At 36.2% G+C, this 25,676-nt stretch overlaps 1 protein-coding gene across 6 annotated transcripts in view; it reads left to right on the top strand.

The window, feature by feature from the left end:
- Window positions 1-25,676, top strand: part of SYNE2 (spectrin repeat containing nuclear envelope protein 2) — a 280,177-nt gene that overhangs the window by 135,610 nt on the left and 118,891 nt on the right. For all 6 annotated transcript variants that reach the window (XM_074327378.1, XM_074327381.1, XM_074327379.1 and 3 more), the window contains exons 45-53: window positions 1,865-2,206; window positions 10,343-10,498; window positions 11,346-11,611; window positions 13,011-15,111; window positions 17,097-17,419; window positions 19,370-19,514; window positions 20,369-20,587; window positions 23,217-23,482; window positions 24,641-24,809. In XM_074327378.1, coding sequence (XP_074183479.1) covers window positions 1,865-2,206; window positions 10,343-10,498; window positions 11,346-11,611; window positions 13,011-15,111; window positions 17,097-17,419; window positions 19,370-19,514; window positions 20,369-20,587; window positions 23,217-23,482; window positions 24,641-24,809 — 3,987 coding nt within the window. The remainder of the gene's footprint in view (window positions 1-1,864; window positions 2,207-10,342; window positions 10,499-11,345; window positions 11,612-13,010; window positions 15,112-17,096; window positions 17,420-19,369; window positions 19,515-20,368; window positions 20,588-23,216; window positions 23,483-24,640; window positions 24,810-25,676) is intronic.

The following is a 25,676-nucleotide window of genomic DNA, read 5'->3' as shown; positions in this document are numbered from 1 at the left end:
GCCCTTGACCCACATCCTCAGAGCACATTCCTTGGATTTTCATTGTTTGCACGGCCAACATACACAGGCCCAAGTGGTATCTTCTAGAAGGAAACAAAGAAAAGCATTTTCTCAACTCCTATCATAATTCCTTGACTGGAGATTTCATGGGATGAGTCACAGGGGAGCACTGCTGGCACAAGCTCGGGAATGTCTCATCTCTTCCTTTTAGGGACCTAGGAATCAAGCCAGAAAGCCAGACTCCTCCTCCGGAATGGCCTAACATTAAGACAAGTCTGCCTCCCTTTCTAGCAGTGATAATTTGACAGACGTTGAGGGCTTGTCATGTCCAACGCATGTCTGAGTACCTCGGATACTGAGGAAAGTATAAGGCATAAGCCTCGCCCTGAGGAGCTCAGGTTTCTGCTGAAAAATTAAAATACAGATTTTTCCTATAGCTAGAAGGAACCTCAGAGGCCATCAAGTTCAGAACCCTCACTGTACACATGATAAGCTAAGTCCTGGGGGAGGCGAGGGACTTTCAGTGTCATTCAGATTACATGACAGAGCAGAGGCTACAACCCAGGTCTTTGGACCCCAGCCTGGTGAGTGCTTTTTCTAAATTTCCCACTAGACATCTCTACTTGGATGTCTCACAGTTATTTGTAGTTCAGCATGTCCAAAAAAATAGCTCATCATCTCCTTCCCTGGTTCTCTACCAATGAACTGAACCTGCTTTATCTACTGTATTCTCTGACTCTATGAGTATCTCCCCCATCTTCTCCTGGCTTTCAAGTCAGAAACCTGGATATCCTTTCCCGGGCTCTCCAGTCTAGTCAGACATCAAGTGCTGTCTCTTTCATCTCTGGAATATCTACAGTTTGTCCCTCTCCCATTACCCGTGCTGTAGAACAGGCCCTCATCTCACAGATCTCTGTATTAGATTTACGAATGGGCTCCCTGCCTGCAGTGTCACCCTCTCCAATGCACCTTCCCCATGGCTACCCCATGTCTTTCTAAAATGCCAATCTGGAACTCCCTGCTTTCATCTTAAAATGTTTCAATGACCTGTGCATATTTGTTAGCATAGATCTTTTCACATTCTGTTCCAATTGTCTGATTACTTCTGTGTCTCTCTCACTAGCCTGTAGGAACTTGAAGGGACTGCCTTTTATTCATCTATGTAACTTCAAAACCTATCATAATACTTGGCTGTTAGTTGAATGAATGAATATGTATTGTGTGTTGACTAATCCTTTAGGGTAGTGACTAATCCTACATTGTTCGCCTAGCAACTTGAAGACTTATTCTATTTCAACAGTAATATCTGTAGCTGCCATTGAACCTCGTATTCCTTTTGAGTCTAAAGCTTTCAAATTCGTCTCAATCATTCATGCATCTAGTAAATACTGATTGAGTTCCTCCCATATCTAAGATATTGCACTAGATAGATTTAAGCTTTGCTCTGAATTTTAAGTGTTAACATTAGATTCATATGGGTACATTCTAAATGATCCTTTTAAATTTTTTTCAGTGTTTTGCAAGTAGTAGGTACTTACTGTTTTGATTGTGTAAAAAGGCTGTATCTTGCACTAAATATATATTCAACAAATAGGTATTGATTGCCTCCAACGGCCCAGGAACAGTGTTGTGAGAATTTGTTACTTCTTATAAATTTCTAGTTACATATAAAATCTGTTTGGGAATTTGATCAGGCATTCTCTGTTGGTTTAAATGTTACCGAAAGTTTCTTTGTGATAGGGGTTGATAAATTTTTATACTTCCTACTAGTGAAGCAGAATATGTTGTGATTTACAAAAGTCAATTAACTCTTGTGACCGTAGAACAGAGGTACTTCTCGTGACAATCTTTTCTCCACTCACAGGAGCTGGAGAATAGACTCCATTCACAAGATGGCACATTGGAGAAGATTTTAGGTTTAGCAAAATCCATCAAGCAAAATACATCTTCAGTGGGACAGAAGATTATTAAAGATGATATAAAATCACTTAAACGTAAACACAAAGATTTGGAAAACAGACTTGAGTCTGCTAAGCAGGAGATGGAAAATTATCTCAACAGCGTTCTCAAATCAAAAGGCTCAGCAGAAAAGAAAGAAAAGTTTACTCCGCCAGGCAGAGAGAAGCAGTTCACTTCTGATGTGCAGGAGCCCACTCAGGACTCAGCTGCTGTGGAAGAGTTGGAGGAAGACTGGGAAGTAAACAAGGTAAGTGCTTGTGATTGCGTCTCTAAGAGATCGTGTCTGAGAATGAAGAGGTATTGGGCTTTGAAAAGAGGGTCGTGAATCAAGCCTTCTGATTTCATAATTAAACCCTCAACGTGCCGGCTAGTTATGTTGCCCACTTGTAAAAAGAGCCCTTAGAAAATTGTCCAGGATTTCAGTGGTGAAATATTACTTACTGTTCAGTCTGTTAAAATGTCAGTCATCAATTTAGGTTTATTATTCTCTCTGATATGTAATCAGATACAGTTTCTTGGGTCAAGAGTCCAAAGACAAATTAGAAAAAGCAAAGAAAAGAAATGTGCTTTACCCATTTTCTTAGGAAAAAATCTACTGTTGGAAAGGATAGGTTCCTTTCTTTTTCTTTTTATGTTAACCCTATGCTGCAAATGTATTTTTAAATGTTGTCATTTGGTGTGAGAATATCAACGTTCAGGCTTTTAATTTTCCCTGGGGAGAAGAAAGAAGAATGTTGTTTTAATTCTCAACAACATAATGGGTAGATAGTCCCATGGCTCTTAAAGTGCTGTCTCATAGGTTAGAGATGAAAATGGAAGCGTCACCGACAAAGAACCATCCAGTAAACAATATTTGAAAGGGTCTCCGTGTTAGGCAGCATTTCACAGTTCAGGGTCCAGTGGGACAATAGCAAAGGTTGACCATTCGGGTATAAGTTGTCATCAGCTTTTTATGGAATACGTAATCAACAGGAGTGACGAGCTCATGCACTCCTGTCATCTTCCTGGAACAGCCATGCATGGAGGGGAACCAGACAGGGTTTTCTAGAAGCGTGTAAAACAAGGTTAAGTGCCAACGGAACATCTCTCTGGTTCTGAGAAAAGACTTCCTAGAAATCCATAGTGTTAAATATTGCTAAAGAAATACGTGTTAAAGGGTTAAGGGCCCATGGGTGGGTCTCTAGATGTTGTATGTGTAAAAGAATTTTTAACTGCATAGATAAGGAAAAAAAGAAAAGTACCGAGTGCTTTCTATCCTAATACATGACGTTGCTAAAGAGAGTTGTTTGTTAACCTTAGAACTAGCTTCTCAGACCCTTTTCGGCTGTGAACCCCCAAAACTCAATAGAGTATACTGAAACCTAAATAAAGATCACAATCCAATAATAAGAATTTTTAAAAATTTATTAAGCTTCTACTTAAATATTGAAGGACAAGTTATTGGTAATTTATGATACTTCATTAGAATGATATTTGTTTCAGGGCAAACGGAAGGATTTAAGTCTTCAAATAATTCTCACAGGTCTGGATTACAGGAACATTTAATTAATTAATTTACTCTTTTGTAATGTGAATCTTTTCTTCTGATTCTGTGCCTCTTATTTTCTGTACTCTAAGTACTGGCCGTATTTACTTTATATAGATAACATTAGACTGTAAGATCAAGAGCAATTTTAAAGTTGAACAACTAGTAAAAGGGATTAAAATATGCATAGATAAATGTAATACAGGTATCATGTGACATACATAAGACAGTATAAATTACTTAAGCAGAAGTTTCAATATAATGAATACATAGAGCCTATGCAAGCACAATTTACTGAAATATAAATCTAATCAAAAACACTGTGATAGTGAAAATACGCACTTAATTCATTAAAAATATTTATTGAGACATCTTTTGTGCTAGCCATTCTGCCAGAATATGGGGATACAGTTGTCACATTTTAAAATCTAACACTAATTAAATATCTAATTAATGTTCATTTTATATGCCTTTTTGAAGGGACTTTAGTGTGATTATTTTAAATTGTCTCAATAATTTTTAGGGAGTTTAATTTTCTTTAATAAATTTCATTTGATCTTCGAGTTTTGTTGAAAGTATGATTGCACTTTTCGAAATTTGCCATTATAGTGTGCATATATTTGAATCTGTGCCAAGAGTTTCATTTTAGAAGAAATTTATGGGATAGTTTAGATCTGGACATTTCACTGACTTTATTTAATATCAAAAATATTCAGGCAGAGGCAGACTTAGAGGCACAAAATGCAGTTTGAAGAGTGTGGTTGCTTGTGATCCAACATCATGCTGGATATTTTTACAGGTGTTAATTTATAAGAGGTTTTAAGTATGGAAAGGCAGAACTGTCTTCCATCTGTCCCTTCCTATATAGTTATTGATAATTTATGATAGTACTTTTTAAGATGATTTTTAAAGGTTTTTAATTAATTTTTTAAAAAATTTTTTATGTAGGTTAAGTGAAGTGCCAAATTAGAACATGATAAAACGTGAGGACTGATTCATCCGTTATGATTTTAGGTGTCCATAAAGTGAAATGATAAAGAGGAAAAACAGGGAAACAAATAGTTTCTTAATTTATTGTTTTTCTAAAAATGTGTAGAGCATTATAGTTTAACTTGTACTGAATGCTCTCTCTTGCCTCATCCTTCCCAAATGTCAACTTACATGAATTCATTGCACTTAAAAAACCTTTTGTCTATAATTACTTCTTTAATTTCCTTGTCATTAGCTACAATTGTTAGTATGTGTGAGTTGTTTTTTATTCTTTTCAAAAATTTCTGAGCATTTATAATTTCAACGTTTAAGAAGGTGTCCATTGAGAAATCCTGGAAGGCAGATGACCACAGATACAGGCAAAACATGGAAGGGAGCCCCCAGGGGCACAATGGCATTCGTCCTACAATTGAGAGGGAAAACCACTTCCTGGAGAAATAGTGTTCAGTTGTGGGATAAATAAAATCTATTTCTGGTGTTGTTTATCCTTGTAAGGTGTTAAAAAAAAAAATTTGGAGTGGAACATACAGTTGGGTCACGTGTCAACTCTATCTTCGAAGTGTACTACTTTGCTCTTTCTGGCCAGCATGCAAATCTTGCTTCTTACTCTGAGGTATTTTTTACAATCCAAGATTTATTTCTGTAGAGGACACATGACTTACATAGTGTACATGGTATTCACATGTGTAAGCAGCATGCATTTGAGAACATTCTCCAAAGTCCTGAAATCTTAGGCTGAGAGACCTTAGAAAACATCTAGCCTAACCCGTATGTGTCAGGTGAGGGAATTGAAGTCAGAGACGTTAATCGGCAAGTCCTTATTGTAGAAGAGCTGGGACCAGAACCCAGACATCTTCTACCAGTCTGGTGCTTGGGGGTTTACACCCCACCATTTTATCGAATGTGTTATGTAAATTGTTACTTGAGGTTTAATGTGCTAATGCTATCTGACCTCAATGGACCCTTTATTGATTTCTTGTGGATGTTTGAAACCTCTGTTCTCATTAAGCCCATCAAACCCTGTTCCTCTCATTCCTAGCAGATGTCTGGTCAACAACAGCTAGATTGACAGGTCCTCAACTTCTTTCCATTTTTCTTTACAGCCCACAAATTGTTAATCTTGATAATCGAAGACTAAATAATATTTCATTTTTTTTCAATGTGAATTTATCTGTACATCCACTCAGTAAAAAATTATTGAACAGGAAGTGAGGGTTCAGTGGTGAGTGAAAATAGACATGGTCTCTAGCTTCTAGTCTAGAGGAGGAAACATACCTTAATCAACTAATTAACTAATGAGAGACTAATTACAGGAACTACAGGAAGAAACATATTTCCATGATAGTCTGTAATAAAGGAGTCTGACCTGAACTGCAGTTAGAGAGAAATTCTCTAAGGAAACAACATTTGAACTGAAACTGGAGTTAACAGAGTTCAGGGCTCGGTGTTGGGAGCATTTTTGACAGAAAAAGTAGAATTTCCTCTTGTGGTAAGAGAGAGCTGTGAGCAGTCAGAAACTTGAAAAAGGCCACTGCATAGAGGGTGGAAGGCCTGCATGAGGCCTGAGAGGCAGGTGAGGCTGGCTGCGTCATGAGTGCCTCGCAGGTCAGGTTAACATTTTAGACATTATGCTACGTAAGATAAAGCAGCAGCCTCAGACTATGTTGATCTGCCTTTCAGTTTTGTCTCTAGTGATGATGATGTATGCTTACTCAGTATGCTTACTCAACCCTGCATAGCTTGGAATTGTTTTTCACTACTTCATATTGAAATGCTTTAGAGAAGAAAGAAAGAAATCCTGTAGAACTTGTATGACACTGCCCCAGTGTTCGTTGGCAGGTGACAAATGATAGATTTGGGCTTTTTACTGTCACAAAATTATTATTGCCGTGGGGCCTCGAATGGGAAAAGGGATAGTGAGGCTGTTACGGACTTACTTCTTTGGCTATGAAGATGCATTTGCTAAGCCAGAGACAATGCTCAATTGTTTAAAGCTCAGTATTTTATTTTATTTTATTTTATTTTAACCGTCTAAACCAGTCAACCTGGTTTTATTTTTTTTTAACATTTTTTAAATTAGTTTCAGGTGCACAAAACAATGTAATAGTTAGACATTTATCATTTATATCCCTCACACAGTGACAACCCTCCTCCTCCCATTCACTACCCCTCTGACATCACACACAGCCATTACATTTCCACTGTCTCTATTCCTAATGCTGCACTCCGCTTCTCATAACCATATTTCTGTAACCATATATAAAATTATATACATAATTTTATATATATATAAAATTATAGTTGACATTCATTCTTGTTCAGCTTCAGCTTCAGGTGTACAGTGCAGTGATCAGGCATCTACATCATCCCTGAAGTGGTCTCCCTAATGAGACAAGTGTCCGTTGGATACCCTACAAAATCTTTACAACATTATTGATTACATCCCCCAAATTGACTTTCGTATCCCCGTGGCTATCTTGTGGTTACCGACTGTTTTCTAATCCCCTCATCTCCCCCCTCATCCCCACCCCTCCTCCCATCTAGCAACCCTCAGTTTTTCCTCTATGTCTCTGAGACTGTTTCTGATGAGTTCATTCATTTATTCTTTAGATTCCACATATAAGTGAGATCATATGGTATTTGTCTTTCTCTGTCTGACTTATTTCACTTAACATAATGTTCTCTAGGTCCATCCGTATTGTTGCAAATGGTAAGATTTCATTCTTCTTTACGGCTAGGTAAAGCTCAGTGTTTTAAATGTTAAAGTAACATGTTTACTTTGTGAAGTAAGGGACATAAAGATAAAAATGTCATGGTCCTGTCCTTAAAGAAAGTTGAGGATAGTCTTTCTCTCACCTCCTATTCTTTTCCAGACAGATCAAGCTCTAAGGAAAGATATGTGATTGAAAATAAGTAACATGTTGTGTGTTTTTTTTTAAAGTAAATATAATTGGCAATATAACTCAACCATGCTTCTGATAGAATGGTACTTTCCGCTTTAAATTTATTAACTTTGAAAATTCCATTTGTGCTCAGAGGCTCAATATGTACACTTATTACACTGTTTAAAATTTATGCTTTGTCTTAAGTTTATATTAATCATAGATTTGTTTTTTCAAAAAGAAATTGAGCTGTGGGAAGGGAAAGACTCAGGTTCAGGGGCTTAGTACCTGGAGAAAGCAAGTACAAATCCACACAGAGGGGTCACTTCTACCAATAAGGCCAAAGGGATCCCCACAGTCGAGTTAAAAAAAAGTCTGATAACTATGAGTTAGTATCAGTCCATCAATCCATAACACAAAGGAACACTCTACCACAGAGAAGAGTCCTCATCACTACAAATGAGAGGATTTAGTACACTAAGAAAGTGAGATAACGTGGCAGCCTGAAAGATATTATACAGTAAAATCTTTAAAAGTGTTAATGATATTAAAGAAGGATTTGAAATCATAAGGAAAGAATTAAATCCTTTGAGAAAAAAGGGAATATTTGAAAAAGAACCATATGAAATTTCAATAAATAATAGTCATTGAAATTCAGATTTCTCTGGCCAGGTTAAGCAGCATACTTGACACTGCTTGAAGAGAGAGTTAGCTTGAATATGTGATTGAGAAAATTACCCATAATCTAACATAGGGCTATAAAAAGATGGGGAATAGGAAAGAGATGTTGAGACCCACAGGCTTTTGAGGTGGTCTAACACAAATCTGATGAGTTCTAGGAGGAGAGAATAGAGAATAAGTTATGTTCATGCAGACAACAAACAGTACACAAAGCTAAAATGACTGTACTAGGTTTATGTCTGTCAACATGGATAAACTGCAAAACATACTGCTAAGTGAAAAAAGACACATTATAAAATGATGCATACATGATTCCAATTTTATAAGAATTAAAAATACATAAAACAATACTGTGTGAATACTAATATATATATTAAAAGTATAAAAACATGTTTGTGTGGACTTTAGTGGTTAGTTCTGGGAGAGAAGAGATGAAAAAGGGATGAGGGTTGAGCTTGAAATTATGTTTTTAATATGGAAAATTGTATTACTTATATCTGTGCTGTGAGTAATGAGTATCTGTTATATTTTGTTCTTTTAAGTATGTTTGGAATACCTTATAATTTAAAATGTTTTAAATAAGCCTGCAAAATCAAAATAAAATATAGGCAAGGGTGCTTGAGCACAGGATGGCTGGTTACGAAAGAATCTTCCTAGGAGCCAGTCAGGATGTTGAGTCTGTCTTCCAAACTCTCTGGCATCAGCAAAGGAATGTTACCTTTTAAACTTGAAATGTTCTTTTGAGGGATTCTGTTGGACTTTCTGCCAAGGTAGAAACATAGCGTTTGGGGTTGGTAAACAAATGGCGTTTGGGGGGTGACTTCACATTTTTCAGAACGCACTCTCTGACCACTAAAGGCAGATTACAAATGGCACGTTACAAATGTTGCTAGTTCTCAAGTCACTGGTCTGTTAGGTAAGAGAGACCAAGGGCTGTGAATTCTTAGTAGATGATTAGTAATAAGTATAGTTTTCCTAGAGTCTAGACCTTTAAATCTTATTCTGCATGTAGAGTGTGGGGATACTGTAAAAAACAGTAACCATCAGGTGGAAAAGAGGCATGTGTCCACCTCATATACTGTGGCTTGTGGCAAAGAGCCCCCATTGGCTGATAAAGCCTGTGGTGTGGCACCTCTCCTTTCCTCTCACAGCCTTGCAGGATCTTTCCCTCTGAGATGCTGCCCTCCACACATTTTAACCATAATGAATTGTTGAACTGGAGGAAATTTGCAAAATCGTTTCAATCATTTGCAGCCTTTTTAAAGAAGTGACTTGTGCTAAGTGCCAACTAAGTACTTCAAACCCAGTAACACTGGTCAGTTGAATTTTTTTTACCAGTTAGTATTGGTGAAGCTCCAAACAGTATCTGTCTTATTTACATAAACATTTAATTTTAGAATAGTTTCACATTCCTAGAAAAGCTGCAAAGGTAGTGCAGAAAGTTCCCATGTATCCCTTACCCAGTTTCCCTATTGTTAACGTCTTACATTACTATCTAGGCAGTGTTTTTAAGACAACAAATTCAACCTTGTCTGGGGATATGGACACATTCTATCCACAAACTTGATACCTCCAAGATTTTACTGACTTGAAAGTATATAGCAGAAATGATATATCACTTATAAAGTAACCTGAAAACAACAACTAATACCTTAGCAAAATTATGGAAATCTTTTAGAATTACTGACATGGTGCCTGGTACATGTCCATGCTTAACAAATATTTGTTGAAAGAATGAATAAATGAATGCAGCTGCTTTCTCTATCCTATTGAGAACCTCAAGTTCGTATAGTTTTCAGAAAAGTGCAGATTACTCCATAGATAACCTGTTCTGCCTTACCCAGGTAGGAATTTTTACTACTGATTGGTTTAAGGCGTAAGTCATTCTTAATATCATGAAATCTTGGTGCCTCCTCCATTTATCCACTTATTATTTTAAACTAACAATAGGTAACATTGTGTATTATTTGCCCTGCCCTCTGCATCTTGGTGAATACTAAGTATACACTTTGGAACTTTTCCTTTTTTCATAGCTGTTTTCTTTCTTTGACTATATGGAGTATGCCTCTGTAATTGAGCATTGCTACATCCTATACTATCTTGTCAAAAAAGTTTAATTTTTCTTGAAATATCAATATTGGCAATAAATATTGTGTGGAAAAATTATCCTTGGTAGTGCTCAATGTACTTTTTTAAAAAGTCTTTTATCTGAGTAAATAGACACTGTGATGCTTTCATCAAGAAAAGTAAAAATTCTTTATTTGGAAGGTAGACTGTTTAGCAATTAATCTTTTTATGTTTTCAGAATTCAGCTGTGGAAATGGTTTTGTCAAAACAACTTTCTCTCAATGTTCAAGAAAGCATGAAAAACACTGAAGATGAGCAGAAAGTCAATGAGCTGCAAAATCAACCTTTAGAATTAGATGTTATGTTAAGACATGAACAATTCAAAGAGATAGAGGTATGGAAATAAACACACTGACGACATGATTGCATCATTTATCCAGTGCAATACAATATATTTTAATTACCAAAAGCTTGTGCAGAGTGAAAAGTCTTATTTAACCTTTGCCTGATGATCAGTTTGGTAACTATATAATTATGTACTAATCAGTAAGTTGTATAACTTTCCATTTAAAAAGTGGATGAGTTTAATGAACATTAGTGTTCTTTCTCTTTTACAAAGTTCCTAAAAACTCACTTATTCAGTAACAAAATTTAAGATTCTGACTTGTCGTCATGCCTTTTCTTAGTCATAGGTATTCTTCTGATTCTGACAAATTCCTTTTATTTTTTCTAATTATCAATATTATGGGGTACTGTTTTTACAGCTGTGTTTACATAGCGGTGTTTATGTGTTTATGTACTTATAGCTATGTAAAGTAATCTAAAAGTACAATACATGGTCATATTTTTTTAAGTGACCCTTACAATTTTAACTAAGTTTATGTAACAGTAAACATGTATCTAAAACATGAAAGGGGGTGATGTATGTAAATAATAAAAATAAGAGAAATCTTTCTTTTGACATTACAGAAACTTTTAACACAATACGGTGACCTAACTGCTATTAAATAATAGATCAATTGTGAGTTTCAGTCTAGATTTTTAACATAATTCTAGTGGAAAAATCTTTTAAATATCAGGATTTAAGTTGCTCTATGTGCAAATGAAATATTTAAAACAAATTGGGGTAGAGTTTGTTATTGGAAGGAACAAGGACAGGCAAGAGAATGAATGAATGAGTGAATGAATGAATGAATGAATGAATGAATATATACCTACTGATTTCCTTGACTTCTTTTTAGGAACTGTATACCCAACTGGAAGCAAAGAAAGCTGCCATTGAACCACAGGAACAAACTGAATATCTCAACAAAACAGAAACAGATGCCTTGGCTCTCCACAATACGAGGAAGTCAGTGCAGCACTTGGACAATCTGCTTCAGGCACTTACTACTTTGAAGAAAAAGCAAGAAAGCCGATATTGTCTCCTGAAAGCTTTTCAGGAACAGCTCGCTGCAGTTGAATCCTCGATGAAAGCCTTGTTGACAGAAAAGGAAAGTCTAAAAGTGTAAGTGTAAGAATTTAGGACTTGCATTGATTTTATTCAAGCACATTTTATTCAACCACTACTTTGAACAAGCCCAAGGTTGTAAGAGTTTATACTGTGAACAGAATTATGATTTTAATACTACAGTGTGGGAAATTAATTCTATATGTAAGCCATTGAAGAAAACTCTGGTTTCATACAAAAAAAATGTACATTATATTAATTTTACAATTAAATTGTATTATTTTAAAAATTAATTTGTCAAAACAGTTAATTCACACTATATCTGCAAAATAGGTTTAAGTTCTGTGGAATTCTTTTTTTCTTTTCTTTTCTTTTTTTTAAATTAATTGGGGAATACTGGGGAACGGTGTGTTTCTCCAGGGCCCATCAGCTCCAAGTCATTGTCCTTCAATCTAGTTGTGGAGGGCGCAGTTCAGCTCCAAGTCCAGTCGCTGTTTTCAGTCCTAGTTTCAGGGGGCACAGCCCACTATCCCATGTGGGAATTGAACCGTCAACCTTGTTAAGAGCTTGCGCTCTAACCACCTGAGCCATCCGGCTGCCCCCTTGGCAGCTCAGGGGCAGCTTGTTGTCTTCAATCTAGTTGTGGAGGGTGCAGCTCACTGGCCTATGGGGGAATTAAACTGGCAACCCTGTGGTTCAGAGCTCGAGCTCTAACCAACTGAGCCATCCAGCCGCGCAAGATGGAATTCTTTATTGTCAAGAATTTGTTCTAAACTATGGGGGTGGAGATAAACATTTATATATGCAATTGGTTATAAGCAGCATAATTGGTTTAAATAGTTTGGAATATATTTAATGTATATGTATCATAACGGTTTCTTTTAAAATGATGTACTTCTTTTGGCTTTGAAAATGATGGCAAATGGTGATAGTCTTAATGTGTAAACATTTTCTTATTATTAAAAAGGTTTGTTTTAGACTTATGTATAAATGGGGTTTTGTTTCAGTGATACCCATGAGAAAACTTTTATATTCAAAAGATCAGCCTGATGATTTATACCTTCTTAGTCAATGTCTTTATCATTAATATTGGAAAGAAGATAACAAAGAGGTTGGCTGTTGACTAACTTCTCTTAGTCCTAGACTAACCTTTGTGCAAGTACTTGACTAGTTACCGTGTACTTTTACATACACTGTGCCTTCACTCTTCACTCCTTTCCTGTGGTTCTGAATTTTTATGGTACTCATTTTGTAGGTGAGCCCTCTACATTGTCACAAACTAATTGAAAACCACAGTAAGCACGATTCTGATTTTATCTTAAGGACAAAATGCTCTTATAGACAACTTAATCTACTCTTACATGAATTCAAAGCAGAATTAATTTCTTTTAATGACATCTAACCTGTGTTGATATATAACAAATATTAACAAGCTCCATTTTTCTTCTTTTTCTAGGGGACCACTGGATAGTGCAGCCTATCTGGCCAAAATTCAGAAATTGCTGGCATCAATAGAAAAGGAAAAAGATTCTTTAAGCAAGATGAAAATTGAATGGGAAAATTTATCAAATTCCCTGACTGACATGGATAAGAAGTTGCTAGAAAGCCAGATCAAGCAACTTGACCACGGGTGGGAACAAGTGGAACAACTGGTTCAAAAGAAGTATTCTCAGCAAGCAGAGGAGCATGAGGAGTTTACGTTTTTCATGACTAGCATCCAAGACCTTGACGTTTCTCTGCAGCAGCAGCAGCAGTGTCTCCAGTTAAGACTGAGCTCTCCAGAAGAGCAGGAAGGGAACCCAAGTGTGGTTGCCTTGGCCACTGAACTCCAGGCTGTCGAGCATAGGTTTTCTGTTTTAAAGGGGCGGGCTGAACTTCAGATGAAGAGGATTTGGGGAGAAAATGAAAAGAAGATTTTGGAAGCTGCAATAAATAATTTGCAGAAGCAGTTGGAAGCATTGGAGTCATTAAACACAGAGGTAGAAAATCAGATCAAGAAGTGTGAAATAAGGAACAAGGTGAAAGAGACTCTCTTATGGGTCAAAAATCTGCTAGGGGAACTGACTCCTACCATTTCCCTTCTCCCAGACAACATTCTTGCCCAGATCAGAAAGTGCAAAGTGACACACGATGGCATTCTGGATAAGCAGCAGGCTGTGGAGTCATTGGTTAAAGAGGTCAAAGAAAATATTCCCAACCTTACAGCACATGAGAGTGAAGATTTAAATAACCTCCTACAGGACTTACAAAATCAATGCCAAATGCTCATTTTAAAATCAACTCAAAGATCACAGCTGTTAGAATTTAAATTGGAAGAAAGAAGCAAGTTTGTTGCAGCAATAGGGAAGGTTCAGCTTTCCCTCCAAGGAAATGAAACACTGACAATTCCCAAAATGGAAACAACTTCCACAGAGGCTGAACTAGAACAGCAGCATGTCACTTTGAGGACTTCTCAGAAGGAATTGCGAGAAATTGAGAGTGTAATCTCAACACATCTTCAGAAACTAACAAATGTTTGTAAGGATCTAAGTGTGTTTGAAAGATTATTTCTGGATGATCAATTGAAAAATCTTAAGACTAGAGCCAACAGAACAAAAAGATTCATTCAGAATAAATGTAATGAAGTAGAACACAAGATAAATTTTTCCAGAAAATTCCATGAACAAACATCTGTGCTTCAGAAGGAACTTGATAATATCCAGCACAGCGAACTGCTGCTAAATCAAGAAATAAATCAGGACGTTAAAGAGGAGTTCTATAGTCTGAAAGACCACCTCACCGGAATTCAGTCTAGCATCCTACAAGTATTGAAACTCAAAGAAGTGTTTGACTACATGGGACTCAACTGGGATTGTTCCCAACTGGACCAATTACAATCCCAAGTATTTGAAAAAGAAAAGGAACTTGAAGAAAAAATTAAGCAGTTAGACACATTTATGGCAGAATATGGCAAATATCAAGCATCACTAAGTAAACTGAGGGCAATGGATCTGCAAATTAAGAACAGGGCCGAAGCAGTGCTAAAAGCCCCTAATACTTCACCAGAAAGCAGTCTGCTCAATGCTCAAATTTTGAATCAGAGAATCAAGAAAGCCATGTGCTTGAATTATGAGATAATAAAGACATTAAGTGAAAATAAGGCCTTTGGTGACTCATTCAAAGAGAAAGAAATACTACAAATAAAGCGGTATGCAGAAGAACATGATAAATTACACAAGGTTCTGCAAAACATAGTACTAGAATCCCAACCAAAAGAAATGGATGAAAAGGATTTTCAGGACAAACTAGAAAATTCCTTACATGTGTTGAACCAGATAAAATCTCAGTTACAGCAGCCTTTACTTATAAATTTGAAAGCTGAACATATTCAACATGAAATGGATAATTGTGAAGCATTTCAAGAACAAATTCAGGCAGAAATGTATAGTGTTAAAGATGTAACTGTTACTGAGAAGCAAAAAGAAGAAAACTCTTCTGAAGCTAGTGATGTGGAGACAAAATTATGTGACATTGAAGACCTTTACATGCAGCTTAATACAAGCATTGATTTGCGCACAGTAAGTTTTTGAAAGTTTTAAATTATTAATGCATCCATTTTTATTTCAAGTATTTTATGTTTTGCTGTAATTACCTAGTATCTGCACTTCTCAAGGAGGGTACTACAGGTTCTGCAGGAAAATTCTCCATAGGAGAATAGCCATTTAAAAAATTGCAAAGGCCCGTTTATAATCCCAATTCACTCTACATCTAAACATGGTGCTAAAACTAAATAAACTAAATAAACAGGTTGGAAAAAGACGAGTTTGACACCTTGTTTCTATATCCCTTGTAGCATCTGTGGAGCTTAGAACAAAGTTGTTTTTGTTTTTTAGAACTAGTAGGGCAAAATGGAAGAAATATGGTGTAGAGAAAAGAACACCAAATAATAACTAACATTTACTTAGAACTTACAATGTCTAGGAACTTTGCTGACATTTTACCTTTAATCATCTCAGTAACTCAATGAGGTGAGTGCTATTATTAATAAGGAAATTGAAGTTCAGAAACATCAACAGTTTTCTCAGGCTGTGCAACAGTAACAATCTGATTTTAGAGCAAGGGTCATCAAATTAAGGCCCACGGGCCAAATCTGCCATAGCGCCTGATTTTGTAAATAAAGTTTTATTGGAACACAGCCCTGCCCCATTCTTTTGTGGATTGTCTGTGGCTGCTACCATGCTACAACAAAAGGATTGAGTGGTGGTTGTTGTTATAGTCCAGAAGGCCTGCAAAGCCTAAAATATTTAATCTGACCATTTACAGGAAAAGTTTACTGACCTCTATTGCAGAGCAAAGCCAACATACTCCCCCCTTTCCTGCAATTAGAGCAGATATCTTAGGCTGCATTGGAACACACTGTGCTTAGCAGATAGAATGCCTTTCACTGTGTTTTCACAATTGTCACATTAAATTTATAGAATGGGGAAATTAACTCCCTTCGTTAATTCAAAGAGTTATTAAATAATACTATATTTGCAATATTTTGGTAGGTCTAAATGCTATAGAAATGTAAAGTCATTTTATGAATCCTAATGTGTTCTTTAAATTGATACTTAACAAATATTGAGCAAATTGAGTACTTCTCCACTTTTTTATTGAGGTATAAATGACATATAGCTTTATATTAGTTTCATGTGTACAACATGATTCTATCAATGTTTATATATATTGCACAATGATCACACGTCTAGTTAACATCCGTCACCATACAGAGTTATAGAATTTTTTTTTTCTCGTGATGAAAACTTTTAAAACCTACTCTCTTAGCAACTTTCAGATATACAGTAGAGTGTTATTAACTATAGTCACCATGTTTTACATTCCATGCCCATGACTTATTTATTTTATAACTGGAAATTTGTAACTTTTCACTCATTTCGCCCTCTTCACTCATTTCACCACCCCACCCCCACCCCCATCTCTGGCAACCACCAATCTGTTCTCTGTCTCCTTCTCTACTTGATTTTAGTATCGTTTTCCAGAAGCAATGTACATAATTCCCAAAATAATATGATTTGAATTGGACCTAACTTATTTCAACTCTTTGTCATTTTAATGAGAAGACTGAAGTCTAGAGGCATTGAGGGATGTGCTCAAAACTAAAGTTAGTGGCAGAGCCATTAATTTAAAAACACAAACCGTTTAGGGGTTTTCATCTTTTTTCACAAATATTGATTAAGCCTATCTACATTAAATATGTTCAGTTATTTTATTTAACGCATGGTCTAATAAACAGTTCTAGAGCAGGAACATATGTCATTAGACCTGATTCATGATATGTATTTTTGAGTATAGATTTGATTTTCTAGCAAATCTGGAAATAATTTTTCTTTATGCAAACAAAATATTATTCATAGTAAAATACCAGTCAAACTAAAAGTATGAGATGCTAACTCTTATATTACCCAGAAACATATTATGAATGCACCACAGAAATTCAGGTATGACAACAATCCCAAACGTTTGACAGTTTTGTCACAGCATTTAATCTCCTATTCACCAGAATGTCTTAAATGGCGCTTATGAAAATCTGACATGCTATCATGAGGCAGTCACCAAGGCGATGGGGATTGTCACTGCCCTTGAAGCCATCATTGCATCCCATAAAGTAGACCTGGATAATCCCAAACAATCACTGGAGATGCCTCGCTGGAAACAAGAGGAATTGGAATCAGCAATAGCAGACATCCAGGACCTCACCAAGAAATTGGGAACCATATCCAGCCCTGAAGCCAAACTACAACTTCAGTGTACTTTACAGGAATTAGTTTCAAAGAACTCAGCCCTGAGGGAGGCAGCCAAAGTAAAGGAAGCTGAAATAGAAAGGTAGGTACTGCTTTCTTAAGGTAATGCGTTAAGAACATAAAATATAAATGTGTTTATAATCAACATGTACACATTAGAAATAATTTGGAAAACGTTGAAAAGTAAAAAATAATTCACTAAGGAAAACCATAGCAAATTGTTTATTGTATTTATTTCTTATTTAATATTGACTACATGCAGCAGAATGTTTTTATTTTTTGTTGTTTGTAACTATAACTCTGTACCTGTTAGTCCCCTTCAAGCAGAATGTTAATAAAAGTCTTCATATGGTATAAAGAATAACGATCAACAGTCTTGTACCCAAAGGTTCAAGGATAAACATAAGTTTTGAATTTTCTTGTGTTCTCCTTCCTTCTTCTCTCAGAAGTAATTACTATCCTAAATATTTTATGTGCTTTTAAAAATATTTTCACTGTGTGTTTGTGCTGCATTTTTATGTTGTGTATTTTCTCTGACTTTATTTTTTTCAAACTCATCATTACGATCCTGAAATTTATTCATGTTCTTATCTGTAGTAAGATTCAGTCACCCAGCTGTTGGTAGACATTTGGTTGTTTCTACTTTTTACATTCACAAACAGTTCTACTAGGAGCATTTTTAAATGCAAAAGCCTCCCTTGGATATATACCTAGGACTGTGGTTGCCGGATCAAAAAGTATGCACACCTTAAATTTTAAATTCCAAATGATTTTACCCATTTTTACTGAAGCCAGAAGCATATTAGTTTTTCAACTGTCCCATATTCTTGCCAACACTTGATGTGGAAGTGATATTTCATTGTGCTTTTAATTTGCTTCTCTATTACTGTTAATGAATTTGAGCCTCCTTTTTGAGTATTTCTTGGTTCATATTTCCTCTTCTGAAAAATGCCTGTTCAAGCCTTTACCCAATTTTCATTGGGTTGTCCATCTTTTTCTTATTGATTCGTAGGGATTTATTCTATGTTTTGGAGGTTGATCCTTTGTAATTATATGTGTTACACATATCTTTACAGAAGTGTATCCTATTAACACCCATACTGGGATGCGCAACAGGCTTTACCCTCTGCCCCAGTGTTATAGGAGAAGGTCAATAAAACTGAAACTCGGGTAAATAACCCTCAAAATGAAAAACGGTCCTAAAGCTTATTTTATTTCTCTGTATTTCCAGTTTTACTTAGTTTGGGGCCTCTGAATATTTCTTAATTCCTTGCCAGTTTATTACTGTGTTTTAAGAATTAAAAAAAATACTTGATGTTGAATTTTTAATTGATTTCAGTGGGGGATTTAGGCCCTATATGTTTTGTGTACATTACTGTATTCATAGTGTTTTTAAATATATAACATTACACTATATAAAATATATACCGTCTTTTCCTTTACTTGTTTATATAACATGAGCTCTTTTCCTTTATTGTAACAAAAACTCCTTAAAAGTAATTGCAATTGCTATATAATATTTTATAAAATGGATTGTTATAATTTACTCAGCCATATCTTTTGTTATACATACAGTGTTTCAATTTTGCATTTTAATTAATAGTCTAATATGTAAAACATGCAAAAGGTTTTATCAGTTTTAGGATAAATTCCATATACTGTGTTAGGATTAATTCTATGCGATAAATTGCAAAAGTTGAATTAATGAGTCAAAAGATATTAACATTTTTAAGACTAAATTGTTTTCTACAAGAATTGTACCAATTTACACCTCAATAGCAATGTTAAAGAATGCAGTTTTCCAATGTAGGTGTTTTGAGAATAGTCTTATCTGCCTGTTGAAGTTGGCAGTAAAAGTCTTATGCAGGTCCCTGTAAGGAGGGGGTAATCAATAAAATTTCATTGAAATACACTGAATAGCAAAAATAATTGTATTCTGGTTTTTATTTACATGTTCAGAATTCATTCTGGGAATTTCAGAAGTTTTGCACTAAACAAAAGTTAATATCACTTTTTTTTTCTAACTCACTAGGTGTCTCGAGAATTACAAATGCTATAGAAAAATTAAAGAGGAACTTGGCACTAACCTCATACACATGGAAGCAGTTCTTGGGCAGTCCATGTCGCCATTGCCAGTATCTTACAAAGAAGCTTTAGAACGCTTGGAACAGAGCAAGGTAATAATATTTGCTAATCTCCAGTAAGAGTGTGTGCAAAAACAAGGGCAGAAAGCAGGTGGAGGCAGCAGGGGATGGTGCTCTGTTATGATGCACAGAAATCTTCAACCTGAGCTGTACACTCAAGAAAATTCCTGAAACCAAAAGCCAAGGGGAAACGTGAAGCAATGGTTCTGAGAAATTTGATCAGTCACGTTCACAGGACAGTCCTCACCCCAGTGGCATGCTGTCCTATTGATCACTCTTTCAAAAGCTTTACTTTTCATATTATTTTGTTGGCTGTTGTTGGATCAATGGCAAAGAATTTATTGCAACTATTCTCAGTGCTGAAATTCTGGTTACTTCTTATACTCTATTACTAAGCAATTTTAGTTTTTGCTTGCTTTCATCTGTTAGAATCTATGGTATTATGTTATTGGGATTTGGATGAGAACATTTTAAATCATCTCTGCTTAACATCTACTCCAAAATAAACACAAAAATGAAAAACCTAAAGAATGCCTCAGAAGTTGATAACAGCATTATGCAAATCAACTACCTAATAAAATATGAGACTTACATTAAAAGAACAAAGTAAATTTCTGGATATTTACCTTTGAAAACACATCCTTACTTGGAAAAAAATGGCTTATGGGCCATTGTTAATCCCCATAGTTCCAAATTCATGTACAAAAAAATAATACGCAGATAATTCTCATTTGTCTCATTGGCTTCCGAAAGGACTAAATAATGGGTCATGTAATACTTCTGGATGATTTAAAATCATTAACTGTTCAATATTTAAAATAGTTTATAACTTGCAGAAAAATTAATAGACATTATATCCCTCCTATTCCTTTTCTTTTCTTCTTAAGGCCTTGGTGTCAAGTCTTATATCTACCAAAGAAGAGTTAATGAAGCTACGACGGGTCCTCAGACACCTGAGACCCACTTGCACAGATAATGATGGAATATGTTTGCTCAGAACCATGTCGACTCTGTGGGACAAATGGCTGAGTTTGCTGGAAGCTGCTAAAGAATGGGAGATGTGGTGTGAAGAACTGAAGCAGGAGTGGAAATTTGTCAGTGAAGAAGTAAGTGCTTCATTTTCAGCAGTCCAGCCGTACAGTATTGTATTGAATCGTCTCTCTCATGCTATATACCCATTTGCAATCATTTTTTATTAATTCATAGCCCATTTATTAGAACGCTTAATTTTTCATACAAGCATTTGACAGTATCTGCTAACAAAATGTGTTTCTTAAAGAATAACAAATGTTCTCATGTAATAACAAAAACAACTACTAACAATTAATGGGTACTTATTGAGCATGTGTCAGGCATAGTTCTAAGCTCTTTACATGTATTATCATTTATCTTTGCAAGAATCCTATGAGGTAGATGTTTTTATAATTCTCATTTTATAGGTAAGGAAGGTGAGGCTAAGTAACTTGCCCAAATTCACAAGTGAGTGGTAGAACAGGATTCAAAATTAGACTCTGGTGTTTAACCTCTAAACTAGCAACTTGAATGATATTTACACATACCAAATTGATGTAAGATTTTAAAATAGTTTTTACCCATTCAATGAAATTATAACATCTAAAGACCTGTACGTACGAGATCCTGTTAGCATGATTGGTAAATTTATATGTGACATAATGGATTACTGTTTTGAAAATGTCCGTAGTTATACAATAATCCAGTATCTTCAGGGTATAAAGGTTTTGCATAAGTAGACTTTTTGAAAACTTAAATGTTCTGTTTACATTGATAAATTAAGAAATTTAGATTTTGATTTACTGTACCCCCCGCCCCCATAAAAATCTTACCTCTGTGTTTTCTTAAACAGAATCTGCTTGATATAATTACTCATTTCTGGTTATTCAGAATCATCATTGTATGCTATGCTTCAGTGACCATAAATTGCTAGAATAAAGTCATATACGCAAAGATAACGGGAGGTGTAAAGCTGGCTTCTTTCCCTTGTACCAAAAGTCCAAAAGGTCTTTCTGTATTGGTTCTTCTTTCTGCTGGTTACAGGTTTTTCAGTCTCCTTCACTGTGTTCACTTATGGTGCAACTAGGGTTTCTTCTCCCTGTCTAGATTCTACTTTATAATTGATGGCCAACCTAAGTTTTGTTAGAATTCTGTGACCACGGAAAATCATTCTGGGGCTGCAAAGCCTCTTCCAGGTGGAAAGGTGAATGCATAATCTTTGTGGCAACTATTTTACTGATTTGGGGGCTGTCTTTAGCCTTTCTGGTATAAAGTTTGTTGAGTTTTGATAAGCACATACAGTCACATGACCACCAACAAAATCAAGATTTAAAACAATTTCATCACGTCCAAAAGTTCCCTTATGCCCCTTCATAGACATCCCCTTCCATCACCTCCAGCCCGTGGCAACCATTAATCGGTTTTGCCATTTCCAGAATGTCATAGAAAAGGACTCAGATTGTTTGTGGCCTTCTGCTTTGGTCTCTTTCCACTAAGCATAATGCACGTGAGATTCATTCATGCTGCTGCACGTATCAGTAGTTCATTTCTTTTTATTCCTGGGTAATAAATAGTCTACTGGGCACATACATCACAGTTTGTTTATCCATTCACAAGTTGAAGAATTACCTGGCTTTTGAGTAAAATTATTGTCCTAATGAAAATTATTCTTTGCTCCCGTGTTCCCCTTCTTAATCACTTACCGTCTCACAGCAGACAGCAGAGCCTAAGACAGGGGCTTGGAGGCAGGTGGTTTGTTTTGGAAAGTGATCCTAGGGAACAGGACTTGGGAACTAGGACAACTGAGACAGGAAAGGTCAGAGCCTTTAGTTGCTCTACGCTTATTGGGTCCCGATTGCTGCGGTTGCCCATTTATGGTTATCACTGGGCACAGAAGCACCAAGAGATGTCCTGGATTACAGACAAAGTTCTTTCAAGCTGGATTCATGCTGGAAACCCTAGATGTACAGTTACCTCTGTACCTCTGTCAATATAGCAATGCCTTTCTTTGCATGCTGGTTCTTGGGCGAGGGGGCTGCAAAATGACCCAGTATGAAGTTTATCTCAATCCCGGTTGGGAAAAAAAAAAAGCCCGGACTTCTAATCCAATTGAATTTAGGTTTGAGGGGGCAAGGCACAAATTCCATAACTGGGTTCTGCACATAACTGTCAATAAATACATGATTAGTTCAGTAATTCGGGCTGCTTTCCCCTTGGTGTAGCTGTCAGGGGTAATGAGGAGATACTGGATTTACTTACTTTTTTAAGAATATAGGGATCGGATGTGGAAAAAAAAGACTCACAGAAAAATTATCTAGTAGTTGCCCAACCTCTTATACTTAGTAGATGCAGTTTGGTGGAGCTCGTTCTACCTACCTTATCGGTATCTCAGGGGAAATAATTGCTTTATGCAACTGAAATCGGAAGAAAAAAAATTATTTATGAAAATATTCAACAGCATTTCCTTCAGTTCATAGCGATAATACTTCCTTTTAAACGCACATCTTCATGACCCATAGCTGGGAACTATGGGATTCTGGTAGCGGAGTTATAATATTCCCAGATATAAAAAGACATATATTACTTTGAAATAGGATATGGCATCAAGAGCTCTTTGAAGAGCCAGGACACAAACATTATGGTTGCCAAGATAGGTTTCCAGTCCTGAAATGGTAAGAGTATATTTTACTTATTTTAGCTCTCTTTTTTTGTTCGTTGAATTAGATTGAACGAGAAGCAATTATTTTAGATAATCTTCAAGAAGAACTCCCTGAAATTTCCAAAACAAAAGAGGCAGCCACCACAGAGGAACTCTCTGAGCTCCTAGTCTGTTTAAGCCATTATGAAGAGAATGTGGAGAAGCAGCATCTACTGTTGACCCTGCTTCTTCAGCGTGTGAAAAGCATCCAGAATGCTCCCAAAAGCTCAGGGGCTGTGGACACCGTTCCGGCAGTTCAAGAGATTACAGCCATGCAAGAACGATGCGATAAGTAAGATTTATGAAAAACTATTCAGAAAATGTGCTTGACAACTCAGGTTTAAAATTGAGAAAATACTGAATTTCAAGAACAAAGAAATATTATAGAATAATCACAAATGATATGACAGAATTGAGTTGAGTCAACACTGATAGTTGTAAAAGGGAAGAAAAGATTAGCAATGGTAATTAAAACAAGCACACGTTCTTCATCTTAGTATTGTGGAGGGGAATACACCTCAATTTCTTTTTCTGTTTGCTTTTTTCTAATTTAGTAATACATACATGTTATAGGAAGTTTAGAGAGTGAAGAAAATTATAGGTTAATATAAAACCCAACTTTAATTTTACCCCTCAACAACAACCACTGCCAGTCACTTTTTTCCTCATCTTTTTTTTACTATGATTATATTTTTAAGCAAGTTGTGAACAAAGTAAATATACTGTTTCATATTCTGCTGAATCATTTATGAGCATATCATGTTTATTTTCCTATTTCATTAAGTACTCCTTAAAACATAGCTGTGCAGTATTTTACAATGTGGATATACCATAACTTGCTGAACAACCCCTAATATAGAACCTTTAACTATATGAAGAAAATTTTATTTTTATAAAAACACTGCAGTGAATATTCTTAGGCCAACATCTCTATCTGCATCTGTGGTTAATTCATTGAGAAAGATGCTGAGAAGCAGAATCATTGGGTTAAAGGATATAATAAATTTAAAGCTAGAGATACCAAATAGCTCTCAGGAAAGATTTTACCCATGTAAACTGCTCTACTAACGTGGTGGTTACATCCACAATAAATGGGGTCAGCTGAGATAAAAAGGGGGTTGTCTATCCCCAAGAACCCACCCGTCTCCATTCACACCTCTAAGTCACGTTCAGTGGAACTCAAAGATTCCGTGGAGAAAAAGAGAATAGAGTTGGCAAATGTTATGTAAAGTGTGAAAAGAGGATATTTGGGGATGAAATTTTGGAGAGGTTTTTAATTGAATGATAGAATTTGATATATGTTTCTATATGCAGTGTATACATCATTGAAACTGGTGCTTTTCTCTCAGAAAAGATGTCATTTGTGAGCTATGCAGACATATTAATTGCTAAAATAAAACTATTTCAGAGAAGACCAGAAGAACAATTTTATTTTGATGCTATATTTTAGGCTTTTTCAGAAAGCTCAAAAACATAAGGAATTGATGCAGAATGAAATCCAAGAAAGACATTCTTTCACAAAAGAAATAATTACTTTGAAGAATCTATTTCAACAGACCACAGCTTCTTTCCAAAATATGGAATTACAAGACCATGCACAAAAGGCAGAACAATTTGAGGTAAGTCAGAAATACTAGCGAATGTGGCTGATACAGGTCTTCAGTCTTGAATCCAGAACCTTAGGGCAAAGGCCACTCAGTGACTGGGGTGGAAGGAGAGGTCCAGGAGAGAGGAAAGCACTTGTGGAGGCCTTGTGGCGTGATGTGGGCAGAGCCACAGGAGAAGATCGGTGTGGTTGAGAGCAGAGAACAGGGTTGAGACCAGGTGGCAAAGAGGCCAGTCTACACTAAGCAGCCCTTTTTCAACCACATTTTAAGAGCCTTTGGTGAACACAGGCTTCAGACCACTCTTGAGTAGCATGTTAGATAACTCACTTTAGTGGGATACAATATTTTCCCTCTGACAGGGTAGAACTGTTTTTACTTACAACATTTCTGACACTGTGTGTGTGTGTGTGTGTGTGTGTGTTTCCTACACCAACCTATTGTTCACCTCTCCAGACACAAATAAGGTGTCCTAAAATCCAAAATTCAATTCAATTATGACACTAGCTACCAGGAGTTAGCACAGACAACCTGCTCTTTGCCCCACCCCGCCACCACCCGGGTTAAGGGCCAACATCAGTGCCACAGGACTGCCCCCACTTCTGATGCCAACGACAAGTCCCAGGCCTCTGGTACTTCTGACTGACAGGCTGTAAATCAGGTTCTGGCAATCCCCTCCTCAGGCTCAAAAATTTACTAGAATGCCTCACAGAAGTCAGGAAAGCACTTTACTTACTATTACCAATTTATCATAAAGGATACAACTCAGGAACAGCCAAATGGAAGAGATACGTAGGGAAAGTATGGGGGGAAGTGGTGCGGAACTCCATGCCCTCCCTCTCTGGGTGTGCCATGCTCTTAGCACCCTGTTGTATTCACTAA

Source organism: Rhinolophus sinicus, linkage group LG03, assembly GCF_036562045.2.
Source record: "Rhinolophus sinicus isolate RSC01 linkage group LG03, ASM3656204v1, whole genome shotgun sequence".
Lineage (NCBI taxonomy): Eukaryota > Metazoa > Chordata > Mammalia > Chiroptera > Rhinolophidae > Rhinolophus > Rhinolophus sinicus.
Note: the sequence above shows the minus strand (reverse complement) of the source record. Positions and strands in the feature narration are given on the sequence as shown.